Source organism: Talpa europaea (genome assembly GCF_964194135.1).
Source record: "Talpa europaea genome assembly, chromosome: 11".
Classification (NCBI taxonomy): Eukaryota; Metazoa; Chordata; class Mammalia; order Eulipotyphla; family Talpidae; genus Talpa; species Talpa europaea.
In genome coordinates this window covers 76,728,829-76,744,659 of record NC_140078.1, presented here as the reverse complement: position 1 = coordinate 76,744,659, position 15,831 = coordinate 76,728,829, and the positions used below count along the sequence as shown (strand labels likewise).

Sequence of the window (15,831 nt, the reverse complement as noted above, 5' to 3'; positions counted from 1 at the left end):
TGTGTGTGGACCAACCAATGTGCAATGTGGTCTCTGCGAGAGGCAGAAACCTCTTACTCCTGGGGAAGGAGACAGGCCATTGAGATAATTTATAAATGAGAACACCTGGATATTAGGAGCCTGAATGGTGCCAACCTTGCAGGTCCCAGACTGGAGGATTCTTATTCTGATTTGTCTGAAATTTCCCCAGACATGAGAACGTGGGCCCTCACCCAGCAGCAGCTTACTGGAAGGAAGGAACCTTTCCTGTGTTTTCCATGGTATCTCAATGCCCCTTGGTGGTCTGCTGTGGGAAAAAGAACCTGGGGCTCAGGTGGGATACCTGGAATCAAGCCCAGCTCGCCACTCAAGGGCTTTGTGGGCCTGAGCAAGTGTCTTTACCTCTCTGTGCTTTGGCTTCCTGATCTGTAAAGTGAGCAGATGTTCTCAGTATCTGGGGAGGTCTTTATACCTGTGGAGGTTACACATGATAATTTTGGGCAGGTGAGCAAATTTGAGAGCCAGTGAGCAGCTCATTGATTTAAAACATAGAAAAAATACTTACATTCTCCTCTCTCTACTCATCCTTATCTGGTCCATATTCTAAGCACAGCTTTTATTGTATTCGGGCCCCAGACCAGGAGCGCTAAAATCTATCAATGTAACATAAGCATTAAATTTGTTTGCAGTCGGGCCTCCCCGGTGGCGCAGCGGTTGAGCGCTGGGTTGCGAAGCTGCCTGTGGCCTCTGCGGTGCCGGTTCCATCCCCGGCTGCTCCCCGGCCACCGGAGGAGGGTCCCACATGGCGCGCAGACCCCTCCTGCCGCCCGCTGCTCCCCTCAGCAGTGTACTTCAGTCCTTCTGCCTGCTCTGCTCCCCCGCTCTGGCTCTGGTGAATTCTCTCACCCTCCCGCGCTTGCGCTTCTGATTGTACCCTGTGCATGTATAAACAAAACAAACAAATAAATAAATAAAACATGCCTCTATAAAAAAAATTGTTTGCAATCAGGCCTCGTTTTCATAAAGAGGGGAAGACACAGAACTCTTCAGATGTTCTGGCAATGCTGAGGATATTTATAAGGAGCTGTTTTTCGAATTTGCTTTTCTGTGAACTCACAATAACATAGCAGGGCATTGAGAGACTAGATCTGGATGCTTTGCATCCCCCTCTCCCAAGGAACCAGAACCTGCACTAGGGCTTGGGTGCCACGTGACTAACTTCGTGGCATGGGCTGGTGAGCGTGGGACCTGGACAGCCAGAGCAGATTGTCTGCCACCTGCTGTTCCTCTCTCAGTGCTGGGCCTTCCAGATGTATCCACAGGAGGGGCTTGCATGCATGCATGCTCTTGGAGATTGATGTTGTTTTGTACTTTGTGTGCAAACACATCTCTGCACATTATTGTAATGCTAATGCATGAAGATTTAAAGACTGAATACCCTTTGACTACCATTATAACAAACCTATTTGTAAATTTAGTTCATAATAAACTTTATTTCACAACCACTCTTACCTGTAGTCCCAGATCCGCCCTCACCATGTCGCTACAAGTGCTCTTTCGAAGGACAATGGTTTCATAATTCTGGTGGGCAGTTTTGGTTCTTGTGGCCTCTAATTTGCGTGAACTTTCAGCGGCACTGGACAAAGTTGGCCATGCTGTCTTTGGAGAGTTCTTTCTTGCCTCTCTCCCCCATCTCCATTTCTTCCTGCCTCTCCTCATCTGCCAGCCTCAGAGGTAGGTAAGTGACTTGGTCCTCAACTGCCTTTTTATTTTTACCTCTGTCTTCTCTGCGTAGACAGTTTACTCAGCTTCAGCCCCATTTTTTGTAAGGATGATGCCATGATAAAAGTCTAGTGACCGCATCCCTCCAGAGCTGCAGGCAGCTTCCCTATCACCTGATAATCACATTCACTTTGTGTTCCATTCAGCACTTCTATGACTAAGTTCAGTGACTCAGAACTCAGCTCGCAGATGCTCACCTTGTCCTCATTATGACCTTACTCTTCATGTCCACAATACTGTCCTTTTATCAGTGAGTCATGGAAATTGAAGACATCATGGTTCTGTGGATCCCCATTCCTATATCCTGACAGTGTAGCTGAAAAAAAATCCTTCCTCCATTCTCCTGCTGGTAAGCTCCCGTGCATCCTTCCAGACCTGGCTAAAAACCTACTTCTGTAAGCCACAGTCTTCCTCTCCTGATCTGCTACCTGGCATTTTATACACCTGTCTGTTGCACCTCAGACATTGTTCTGTAGCTACATCTTTATATTTGCTTTCTCCTTTAGGCTGTGAGCTGTGATTTGCTTTATGCCCCAGCATAATTGCTGTAATGAATGGATAAACAAATGTATCTTCCAAGAATAAAGGAATCAATTAAATATTTTCTTTTTTGTTAGAGAACATGTATAAAATGCATTTTTTAGAGTGTGCTTTAGCAGAAGTGCTATGAGTGATGCAAATTACATAGAAATACTCAATTTTTGGTTAAGAAAATCTTTGAACATTCAAATGGAATTAGTGAACACAGTATCTCTGATCAGTAATAAGGATGCATGTTTTGAACTGGTCTGTTTTAATTTTTTTTAAGTTGCTCCTATATTTGAATCAATATACTCAGTTGTGTTTAATGCCAATTTGAGTATCTATTATTATTTAGCATTTAGTTGTATATCTTCAACAAATGTAGCTGTTTAAATGGTTCCATTGAGTTTGTTTCTAAAAATAGAATTTGTACCTCTTTACCTTTACCTTTTGATTTTACCTTTTGAGTATCACCTTTGGTCGAAGGCCAGCTGCTGTGTCATATGTTCTACCAGACTGCTTAAATTTCAAGTGAAGATGAGCATTAAAGACTCAAGCAGACAAGTAACCAGCTGTGTGATTTTGCACATTATTTTGTACCTGTTTACTTGTCTGTGAGAACTGTACAAGGAAATCGTAGAGTTTTTATTGAGTGCAAACATTGTGGGTGCAGAGTATCAGTTGCAAGTATGATGGGGGCATCCAGGAAAAGCTGTGAGTCTATCAAATACTGTGTTCTGTATGCGAAGTGAGCCACTACTCTCCTGGGTGTCTCTGATTTTTCTAATTTGTAATTTTGATACTTGTCCATTATATTCTAAAGCTAGTTGCACATTTCTCCATGATTATTGTAGCTGTTGTTAGCAAGCACTCACTTGAATGTACTGTAGTCCTAGATCCTGTGCAAGCAAGAGTACCATCCATCTCTGCAGGCAGCTCATCATCCAAATACAGAATAGAACCGCATGTGATGTCCCCCAGAAAGCAAGCTGTATAAAATATGGGAGTCCTTTCACCTCTGCCTTGTAAGGTTTCATAGGGATTAATTCTACCAAATGCTTCACACGTAGCAGGTGTTCCATCAGCCTGCTTTCCATTCCTGCCTATGGAAGCATGAGTGATGAAAGGATGCCTTCCCCTCCTTCTGCTCAGATAAGGGAGATACCAGAGAAATGTTGTACTTTTTTAAAAGATTTATTTATTTGTTTGTTTGTTTATTTGTTTGTTTGTTTGTTTGTTTATTTATTTATTTATACAAGCACTGGATACAGTCAGAAGCTCAGGAGGGTGAGAGGATTCACCAGAGCCAGAATGGGGAACAGAACAGGCGGAATGATGAAATACACTGCTGAGGGGAGCAGCGGGTATGGGAGGAGAGTTCTGAGCGCCATGTGGGACCCTCGCTGGCCGGCCCGAGATCAAACCAGTGATCAAACTGGCGCTGCAGACGCTGAGGGCAGCTTTGCAGCCCAGTGCTCAACAGCTGAGCCACCAGGGGAGGCCTGGGAAATGTTGTATTTTAAAATGTTTTTCAAAAATGTTGCTGTACGCGTTACAATAGTTTCCTGTCTGTATCCAAATTTGGAGAAAGTAATTCACTGTAGAGTTAGAAGGGGAATCCCAGGGCAGCGGAGTCAGCTGTGGAGGAACATCAGAGGGTTAAGTGCCATCACAACTGTAGGCATCACCAGTGAAATTGGAAGTGTCTCTCCACAAGATGACTTCTGCCTGTACAGTGACCTCATCAAGGTGGATAATCAAATTTAATAAAACTAAAATAGTAGTTCTCATCCATCATGATGCATTAAATGTCAGAATGTACGTCATAATCTGAACTGTAGATACTCTTGGCCTGTGTTCATTCCAGGTAAATGAGAGAATGAAGTCTGGGACATTTTTAGTTTGTTTACCATAATGTAGAGAGTGTGATGACAGTTCATCCTCTTGTGGGAGATAGTTTTTTTTGTTCAAGGTCAGATCTAAATAAGCTCCACAACAGGAAGAAAATCCTCTAGGGCAAAAATGTCTGCTTCTATGGAGGCCAAGTGCTGCAGGTTTTCTCACCTCTGGAAGTGATGCCCTGGTCAACCATGGACTTGGACCAGAAATGCTTTTATTTACATATATTAATATGTAAATAAAGACAATGAATATTTCAAATTCTGAAATGTTATATTTATGTCCTTTTCAGAGATAGAAAAGAGAAATCCTACTTGCCAGTTTTCCTTATTATATATGTTTGAATTCTTATTTTAACTTTTAACTTATTTCAGGTAAATTATTAGCAACAGAAGACAGAAACTCTTGCTCTATGCATGAATTTGCAGATGCAAAGTGAGAGTTGGTCAAATGTTCAGTTATTTTGCATATATGTGTCCCATTATGTTAGTAACCAAAGCAAGACATTGTTAGAAAGTCTTTATTTTCATCTGTCAGTACTCATGTTTCATTGTTACCCCTTGTCCATTGGCTGTACTTATTTGGGAAGAAAGGGAATATATACTTAACCACACAATCCTGGTCTGTCCTCCCCTATTATACAAAAAAAAGGCCATTGCATAGTTGATGAGCATATAAATAACATATAATATATTTGTAAGTGGAATACTACTTAGCAGTAAAAATGAACAAAATGCTGATCCATGCCACAACGTGGGTGAGCCTTGGGGGAGGGTACTCTTTGGTTAGTGACTAAATTTATCTATGTACCTCTGTCTCTCGAAAGCCCATCATTCTTTCCCACATGTCTGATCTTCCCAGAATATTTTGAAGTAGCTTCCTGGTCTTGGGTGATTCTGAGTTGAATCTCTGTGCTGTTATCTCCACAGCCATTATCAGTTATTCTAGCCTAATCAACTATATCCAATGATATACTCCATGATATACTACTGGGCAGTAGTAAAATGTGGTCTGGAAGAAGGGCATCTGTTCCTCCACAGAGCCTGTGCTTCAAAACACCTCATTTGCTTGGTATAAACTCTGGGGGAATTGTACAATTTTATTGTTAGACATCCAGTGAATTTTAAAATGCCACTGGAGTTTGCAGTCCTATATATCAAGAAACAAAACTAATAAAGCTCAAGTGATTCTATGGATTGAGTTCACAGAGCTCTTTTGATCCCTGAAGACTTTTCTTCCTGGACGTTTTATCCCATTTAATTTAGTGTCTCTGAAATATCAATACAAGCTGGCCAATTGCTGAGTCTGTTCTTATATTGCTCACAGATGTCTGAGCTGTTGACAACTTAGCTCATCTTCTGCTCTAAATCTGAGGGGAAGGATAAAAACATCTTTTATGCCTTAGGAAAAAAAAAAACTGTCCTGTTTCCCTGTAAATATTGTGTTCACCCAAGTATATACATATGCTCTTTGACCTGGTGGAATTATTATCTGACCTGAGGTAGTATCCCCTGCCAGTACTGGATTCAGCCTCCCTTTGTTACCCAGTACTCAAGCAACAAGTAAGTATTGGGCAATGCTGTGCAGAACAGTAAGCCGTACTCATATGCAGATATGTGAGCAGCTCAGGGCACCTGAAAGTTAAAGCCATAAATACTCTTTGCATTGTCAAGTAAAGATGTTTATGATATATTATTGTTAAGTGAAAAAAAGAGCTTGTAAAACTACATTTAGCTTTCTGGTTCTAGTAACAGAGTGGGATGAGCTTGTGCTACCCTTCCTTGTACTAAAAACACATAAAATGCAAATAAAATATAAAGTTTAATAAAAAAGGGAAATGTTTGCAAATCACATATCTGATAAGAGTCTTATATCCAGACTATATGCATATATACTCTGTACACCTTTGTACATATATATAAACTCTTACAATGCAACAATAAAAAAGGCAAATCTAATGTGTAAAAGGGCAAATGATTTGAATAGACTTTTCTCCAAAAAGAGAGATACAGGTGACCAATAAGTACATGAAAAGATACTTAACATTATTTATCACTAGGAAAGTGCAAATCAAAACCAGAATTAGATACCACCAGATACCCCCTAGAATAGCTAAAATAAAAAAGGCAGAGAATAGAGTACTGATGAGGATGGAGAGAAATTGGAACCCTTGTATATTGCCAATGGGAATTTAAAATGTGCAGCCACTTGGAAAATGGCGGGGTTTTTAAAAATTATTTATTTATTTATATTTTACATCATTGTACATATTTATACAGTTTGCTTTCTTTTCTCAGGTGTAGTCCTCATAGAATTTCCACCACCAATTCACCCATGCACCATCACTATAGTCCCTTGTGCTCTTCCCACCCTCGTTTTGATCCCTCTCCCCTCACCTGCAGAATGTCTCTGATTTATAGTTGCCTATTTATTTTTGTTTTGTTCTGTTGTGTTTTTTATTGTTCTTATTTTTTCCCCTGATCCCTTATTTGGTTCCCTTACATCCTCCTATAAGTGAAACCATCCAATATTTTTCTTTTTCCTTCTGACTTATTTCACTGAGCATAATCCCTTCTAGCTCCATCCATGTTGCTGCGAATAGCTTGAGTTTATCTTTTTTTGATTGCTGAATAGTATTCTATTGTGTATATGTACCACATCTTCTTGATCCAGTCATCTATTTTTGGGCACTTGGGTTGTTTTCAAGTCTTACCTATTATAAAAGTACTGTAATAAATATAAGGGTGGAGGTATCCTTTTGAATTAATGTTTTTGTGTCCTTTGGGTGGATCCCTAGGAGTGGAATTGCTGGGTCATATGGTAGCTCCATTTTTAGTAGTCTGAGGAGCCTCCACACAGTTTTCCATAGTGGTTGGACCAGTTTGTATTCCCACCAGCAGTGCAGGAGAGTTCCTTTTTCACCACATCCTCACCAACATTTATTATTGCTAGTTTTTTTTTAATATGTGCCATTCTCACTGGTATAAGGTGGTATCTCATTGTGGTTCTGATTTGTATTTCCCTGATTATGAGGGATGTTGAACATTTTTTCATATCCCTGTTGGCCATTTGCATTTCTTCTTTGGAGAAGTGTCTTTTAAGTTCTTCTGCCCATTTTTTGACTCTGGTGGTTTCTTAAAAGGTGAGGCATAGCATTATCATATGACTTGGTAATTCCACTCCTGGAATTGAAATACATGTCCACACACAAAAACTGGTTCATAGATGTTTATGGAAGCATTATTCATAATAGCCACAAAAGTAGAAAGAAATATGCATAGTTGGTGAACATATAAATAAAATAATGTATTTTTGTAAGTGGAATATTGTTTGACAGTAAAACTGAACAAAGCATTAATACATGCTACAACACAAGTGAATCTTGAACATATGGAAAGAAAATAAAATAGATGCAAAAGGCCATAGGTGGTATTATTCCATTTATATTAAATATCCAGAACAGGCAAATTCATAGAAATAGAAAGTAGACTAGTGGTTGGTAGGAACTGAGAGGTGGGTGAGTGAGGAGTGACTGCTGAATTGGTATGGGGTTACTTCTTTGAGGTGATGAAAATGTTTTGGAGTTATTTAGTAATTGTGATTATATAACTTTGTGAATATACTAAAAACACTGAATTATAAAACTTAAATGGTAAATTTTGTGGTATATCGATTATATCTCAATTTTTTTCAGCTTGGGGAGAAAGTAAGAAAGGGAAATTCTCAGGAGGTGGAAGTGAAGATAGAATTTAAAACCAGAGTAGTCATCTAAGTCAGACAGAATAGAGCAAATTCAAAACCAGTAAAAGGAAGAATATTAAATAAGCAGTATATACAGTCATCATAAAACAAACAAAATATATATGTATTTGTGTATATATATTTGTATGTATATGTATGCCCTCACACACACATACACACAAATATATGCACACAAAAATATATATTTGTATGTTACATGTTACATTGTAACATTTCAGGGAAGGATGGGTCAAGCTGTCCATTTATCTTTGGCAGTAAGTAGCACCATTTAATCCACTACAAGGGTTATTTGAGTGTTTATAGAATCTGGTAGGATAGTATGGGCCTTCCTAACAAGATACAAGACTAAGAAGTCATAAAAGAGAAGACTGACAGATTTAACTACAGAAGAATCAAACACTTCTAAGTGATGAAAGATACCATAAACAAACTCGAAAAGACAAAAACAAAATGGGAGAAAATATTTGCCTCATACATCATAGATATATCTAGGATGAATTGCACAATCTCGAACTGGGTACAAAAAAATAAATTACTTTTGTTAGGTTTGTGAAAGTCTCCATTTTTGCAACAGGAAAAGCAATCCAAACTTGACTTGATTCCTTTCAGTTAGTTTGGCCAGGTAACTCAGTCTGTTTGGGGTATGTCTTGCCTATTGGGGTATTTCCTTTCCTTCTCAAAAAGTGCACAGGGCAGTGTGAGCAATGTCATGTTTTTCATTAATGTGACTGACCTTGTGCTCAGTGACCATGAGTTCTTTGGAAGAAGGCATTGTCTTTTACCCAAATCTGAATCTGCAGTGCGTAGGATTTGCCCATCACCCAGAGAATCTTTACTGAGTCACATTGATTTGAAAGCTTTTAAGATCCCTGGGTGCTGCATTTTCCAGGGATATTAAATAGGGCCAGGGCTGCATTTATTATATTCCCAGCAGGACCCTGTGTGGATTAATGTTTTAACATAAATAAATGATTCCCTGTTCCTTTAAAACAGCATTAAGTTAAAGTTTTTATTTTTTAAGGATGGGCTTAGTTTTATCATAATTTGTGTTTCAATCTTGTGTCTGTAATATAAAAAGGTTTTTTTGTGTTTTCTCATAGAAAATAGGACATACAGATGTGCACAAAATTAATCCAACATTAGGGTTCCTTCTAGAAATTGTATCGGGCAATTGATCTTACTTAGTGTTATTGTCTTATAGGAAGATCCTTCGTGGTAGCTCGGCCTGTGAAAGGGCCAGGACAGGGTGCTGTGGCAGGGGGAGAGACACCAACCTAACATGCTCCTTGTCTTTTCCTCCCCTTTCCCACCCGCCTCCCAGTGAGATGAAGCAGAAGCTGGATGAGGAAGGCAGCAAGTGCAGCATCCTTTCCAAACATGAGAAGTTCGTGGAGCACTGCTGCATGCGCTGCTGCTCGCCCTTCACCTTCCTTGTCAACACCAAGCGCAGGTGTGGGGACTGCAAGTTCAATGTCTGCAAGAGCTGCTGCTCGTACCAGAAGCAGGAGAAGGTCTGGGTGTGCTGCGTCTGCCAGCAAGCCAGGTGAGTGCCCAGGGTAGTGCAGGGGCCTCTGCTTGGGTCAGCGCCTTCCTTTAATCAGGCAAAAAGGACCTGAGGGCTGGGTCCTCGTCTGGCCTCTTTTTTCCATACACTCAGTCCTGAAGCCTGAATTATATTCTTGGGAATGAGGCTGGGGGCAGGAAACATGGGGGTGAGTTAGGCAGATTACTGGGGGGTGACAGAATGCACAAGTGTTGATCCCAGGATATGGTGATAGCTGCCTATAAATTCACCATCAGCACTGGGGCACAGCAGGGAGTCGCCAGCTCTAGGGTCTGGAGAAAGCTTCATCGAGGACAAGAAATAAGCACAGAATGGTAAAAGCTAAAACAGAAAAAGAGTTAATGGCGTGGAAAGGGGTGATGACCGCCATGAAGGAAATGGCTGGTGTGGGGTTTTCACGCTGGTACGTGTTTACATTCTTCTCCCGCGGCCGGCGGAGCATTTCTTTGATACACTGATTATTTGGAACCGAAGGAGTTCAATAAGCTTGGCATTTTCCCCTTGGAATTCTCAAGTCTTTGCTGGTGATCGTGTCTGTAGCATGTCTGTGTTGCTGCCCCCTGACATGAAGCCCTGCGGTGGGGAGCAAGGCTGAACAGGCTGCTTCCCGAGAGCACCGGCTGGGGAGTGCATGCTTCCCCTCTCTTCTTCCCTCTTCTCCTCAAATGTTAGTACCTACGTGATAGTGACTTTCAGATTTTCTCCAGTCTTCTCTATGGATCAGAAAAATCTCCAAATTTACAAAACAGTTAACACCAGTAAATCATGCCATCCAGCCTCTCCCACATCTGAGGTTGAGCTGTGCGAGGGGGTCTATTATCAGTTATTATTCAATGACATGTTGCTTTCAACTGAGCAGCAGTAATGTTAAGTGACCCTCAGGATCACATCACTTTCCTTTGAGAAGGAAAGGAAATAGCCCGATAGGACTTTTCTCAAAAGCCAGGTGTTCTGATTCCAATCCTGTGCTGTTTCATTTATACTAGGAATTGCCATGTGTTGAAAAAATAAGTTGTAAAAATGACGGTAAATGGCTCCTTGGGCTGCCTTTTAAATTTCTAGTTCACGGGCCTCCCCGGTGGCGCAGCGGTTGAGCGCTGGGTTGCGAAGCTGCCCGCAGCCTCTGCAGCGCCGGTTCGATCCCCGGCTGCTCCCCGGCCACCGGCGGAGGGTCCCACATGGCGCGCAGACCTCCCCTGCCGCCCGCTGCTCCCCTCAGCCGTGTACTTCGGTCCTTCTGCCTGCTCTGCTCCCCGCTCTGGCTCTGGTGAATTCTCTCACCCTCCCGCGCTTCTGACTGTACCCAGTGCTTGTATAAATAAATAAATCTTAAAAAAAAAAAATTAAAAAAAAAATAAATAAATTTCTAGTTCACATTTCTAGCCACTTAATGGGAGGCAGCAGGCCCAGCCAGGTATTCCATTTAATCATACATCATGTCCACACTGTATGGCAGCTCCTGTATCTCAAAAGTAGGACATCAGAAAATAAAGTCCTACTCATAGAAGGATGCCTGGAATGACATCCAAAAAAACAAGTGTACACTTCTCCCCCCGCCTTTTTTTTTTTAAGAAAAGGGAGAATTGCTGACGAATCTTCCACATTTGGTAGAATCTAGTATCTAGTGCAGAGAGAACACACCCAACCTTGTTTAATCAAAGCTGGTAGGAAGATGCTGAGGAGGAAGAACTTTGTAGTCTCAATCTTGTATGATTTCCCGTGGGGATGTCTCTAAGAGTCTTAGGATTATTATTGAATGAAGCCAAAAAAAAAAAAAATAGATAAGACACAGAGATGGCCAAGTTGAACCCAATGCCTATTCTGCTGTTGATGGGATCCAGAATTCTCCCTCATGGCAGCGTTTTGTTTTAGCCCATCCTAGGAGCCTGTCCAGGAAAGAAAGCCATGATCGATGAGGCAAGTTTTTACTTTTTGAAATTTCTCTAATTTGGTGGAGAAGTATGTCCAGGTCAGAGTGTTCTGATGTGTGGCTTGTGGGCTGATGGTCTTATACATTGTTCTTGGATCACTTCCACGACTTTTGAAGCCTGTCTCAGAGAGTAGATTTAATTGGTATAGTCATAAGCTGTGTCAACTCTCAGTGTTACGAAGATACCCAGTCAGATTCACCATGTGAAACATTTAAGGAATATTTTGACTTGAATCAAGTCAGGTAAACAATCATTTTTAAAATCTGCCCAATGTCTTGAAACAACTAAAAGTTTCCAGCAGATTGTTTGGGCTTCAAGTCCAGACTTGACCTGGCAGAAGCCGGCATCCTGCTGGGTGATGGCATGTGGGTGCTCTATGCTCCGCTCTGCTTGGTCCTTTCACTGCTTGGCCCCACAGGCAAACTGAAATTTACCTCTCAGTTTGGAAGTGATTTACTTTAGACATTAGTCTTTGGGACAGTCCTCCAGTGTATTCATTTTCAAGTGATGGAATTTAAAAACACTGTGTTTCACGAAGAACACATTTATGTGTGGGAAATAGCAATAGAATAGCGGATAGTAGCTCTGTGAGGCCACTGCAGCCCCATATTTTACTCCCACTGCCCACCATGAGCTTTTCCATTCCTATGTAAATTAATCCCATTTTTGCTCTATTGGTTTAATTTCTGGCTGTTTATCCAGTGACTACCATGTGCATATATTTGTAGATACCATGGAGCCATATATAATGCTAAAAAATTATTCACAAAAAATTAAGGAGCTAGGAGTTGAGAGTAGACAGTCACACAACAATATTAACAAATTGCATTGGAGGTAAATGACTGTATCAAGACCAAAGGCTTGTCTGTGGTGTAGTTCTAACTGCGTGACTCTAGTTGAATATGGAGTATTTATCAGTCTACCCAGAGAGTGTCAAGTCATATAAAAATGGTGATAATCAGCCACTTCAGCTTTTTTCTTTTTCATCTCCCTAAATCTACATGTCCTGATGTTTTGTTTGATTACTTATTCCAGTAAGAGCATTTTAAGAATTTTAGATGAAAATTCACTTGGTTGTTGTAATTATGATCAGATGGTTTCTTCTTCTTTGGTTCTTATCTTCCATATGTTTTGCATTCAAATGTATTTTGCTCAGTATTTCTTTAAACATTTAAATTTGGGAGATTAACAAACATCTGATGAATTTGTTTCAGACTGAATGATGGATTGCTAATTTTAGAAATTACATAGCAAATGGGATATGGCTGAATCATTCTCTTTGTCATTTTGCATCATATATAAATTTATTTTCTTGACAATTTATTGTATAGAGTCATTCTAACATTATAAATAAGGACCTGTAAAATAGTTGCATTTTAAGACTTCTTCAGGAAACCCAGCTTTTAGAGCGAGCCCAAGTATCCTATGTTTCACTCTTATCACTTGGGTCACATTAATCCAAGACTGATGTCACTGCTTTCCTTGGAAACAAATTGGCTTCCTAACTCTTTGCTTCATTATAAAAATTGTTCTCTGTGATTTTTGTCATTTTGTGCTACCTCCTTTAACACAGAGCAATTTTGCAGATTGTTCTTAGGGAATGAGAGAAAAAACTATCCTTGAAACTTAAATCAAAACACGTCGCCTTATGATGCCAGTTTGGTTTTTCTGAGAACTGTAAGAGTTCGTTTCTGCTCACGTGGAGTGGAATGGAATGTCCTTTACTTCTCTTTGATCTCTTGCTAGTTGGTTTTCAGATAGCCCACATGATTTATAAATTAACATACTGTCCATTTGATAAAACTCCATAGTATGTTTTAGAGATACCCCAAAAGGTTAGCAATATATCTTGGTAAGATAGAATGTTAAAAATTACTGCTATGGAATAGGGACATTCATAGGTTATGTATAGGGAAATATATAGGGAAACATAGAATCTCACTAGAAATCAGAGAATAGAGATACATGTTTCAGTTAGCTTCTTTTTCTCAATAAATTAATGATTTTTTTCATCATTCTACTTAGTGTTGACAAGGGTAGATTGAAAAAGGCACTCTTGTCTACTGCTGGCCAAGTCTAAATGGGCATAACCTTTTATCAACATTTATCAAGAACCTTTAGCATGTCTAGGGCTTTTTACCCAGCAATTTCAATTTTGAAAGCCTTTACCTAAAGAGACAACAAAAAATTTTAGTGCTATACAAAAATAACTTGCACTGAATTCTTTGTAGTGTAAGAAATGGAATCAAAATGCCCAACAAGAGAACAATGGAAGTAAATTAGGTACCTTTGATGACACAATTTGACAAGACCTCTCCAATAATACGTATATTGTTTCAGCATGGCTAGATTCTTCTATTAAAATGTTAGATTTAAAACTGAAGTGTAAAATGTACCTATCCTATAATCACTATATATATATATATTAATGACACAGTAAACACTAAAGTGACTGAAATAAAAACTAAAAGGAAATACACAATTATTAACAGTAATTGTTCTTTGGGATGTAAGCTTAATGAAATAATTTTTCTCTTACTGGTATTTTTTATTTTGTTTCCAAGTTTCCCACATTTTGTACATGTGCTTTCATAGCCAGGTACAAGTAAAATGAACATAACAAAACCTAGGACTTACCCCTTTTTCCCCTCCGCATTCTAAAGCCCTGTGCCCGGTCACCCCAATGTTGCTTTCCTCCAGAAGCCCTCCTGCTTTTTGCCACAGGGCCAAAACCCCCAAACTTCCCCGGGAAAATGAAACCATTAAAGGTGACTTATATTTTGACATCCCAACTAATGGGCAATTTAGGTTACAGATAGCAGCCTGTCTAAGACCCATCTCCACAGTGACTGTGACCACCTTCCTCCACCAAGTCCATGTCAGGGTGACCGGAATCTTAAGGGAGATGAAAATTCTTTAAAATTTAAAATGCTCCCCCATGAAAGCAAACTACCTACTTTCTGTTCACTAATTCTTTACTATCAAAAGATTAAATTGCAAATAAACACATCCAGAGTGCCTGCTGTGAGCGTGGGATTTACTTTGCCTTTTTCAGATGAGTTATTTCTGCTAATCCTTATAAGAATTCTGTGACGGGCAGAAGACTAGCCCAATTTGTGAGCCAAGGAAGTCAGACATTCATAAATACTATGTGGCTAACCAAGGTCACCTTGTTAGTTTCAAGTTCAGAAGGTCCCTTACAAGCTCTCGGGAATACAGCCTGGGCCTCTGGGCCTTGAGCTGCTCAGTGGGTCTCAGTAATCAGCCACCTGGACCCTATTTTTGTATCTGTAGAGCGGTAGACAGCCTGTGCTCCCTCGTGGTGTCAAAAAAATGGTGTAGGTTTCTGTCCCCTTTGAAGAGCCTTTGTGTCCACAGTCAGTTTCACACTCCCGTTTCCTGTGTGGCCATGGCAGTGAGAACAGATGACACAGAAGTGACTGTCCTCAGGGAGGGAGGATACAGTATAGAGGTCTCACAGCCCCAGCCACTGCATAGGACTTTGGCAGTCCATCTTACCTGAGGCTCTTCAGCCCATTTCTCCTGTCTGAATGATAGGAGGTGAGTAGTATTGTCTTCCTTGAATGATGAATCCCCAGCCTGTATTTTTTAGGGAAAGTAAAGAGTGTGATATTTTGTGATGCTGAGCACTAGGAGCATGAATTACATCTTTGAGATATTTTGATCAAACAGTGACCTTTCAACACATTTTTCATAGGTTAAAAAGAAGAAGAAAGCTTTACCTTGATATATAAAGTTTAATAAGCTCCTGATTAAATTTGTAATACTTACAATGCCTGAGCATTTAGGATACAATTTTAGGTTGACAACCATAGGTTTTTGATTAATGTGAGTTTGTTTGCATAAGGGGCTGTGACGATTGATTTTATGTGTCAGCTTGGCTAGGCCATGCTACTCAAATATCTAGTCCGATCATAGTCTAGATGTTGCTTTGAAAATATTATTTTAGTAGATTAACATTTAAAATAGTAGACTTTTAATAAAGCAGATTACCCTCCATAATGTGGGTACAACTAAAGATAAATATTTCATACTTGGAGTCTCATGACTCAAAAACAATTGCAGTTCAACTTATTACAGTTATTTCTATGACAAAGAATAAAACAGGGTGATACATGACAGACATAAACATATGACAGTAAAATAAAATTCTGCAAGACAGATAAAATGGGATAGAAGTATCTGTTCAAGATGAAAATAAAAAATGTCAGTCTCCCGACTGTTAAAGGAATCAGCAAACTATGGCCCACAGACCAAATCTAGCTGTTGACCTGTTTTTATAAAAAAAAGTTTCGGGCCTACTCTGGTGGCGCAGCGGTTGAGCGCTGGTGGCTGCATTTAGCTAACAGGTTGCAAACAAACTGATATCTA

The 15,831-nt window shown here is 40.0% G+C and overlaps 1 protein-coding gene across 1 annotated transcript in view; it reads left to right on the top strand.

The window, feature by feature from the left end:
• Positions 1-15,831, top strand: part of MYRIP (myosin VIIA and Rab interacting protein) — a gene marked incomplete at both ends in the record, with an annotated part of 202,427 nt that overhangs the window by 56,008 nt on the left and 130,588 nt on the right. The window contains one exon of the mRNA XM_084248331.1: positions 9,266-9,487. Within this exon, the coding sequence (XP_084104457.1) occupies positions 9,266-9,487 (222 nt within the window). The remainder of the gene's footprint in view (positions 1-9,265; positions 9,488-15,831) is intronic.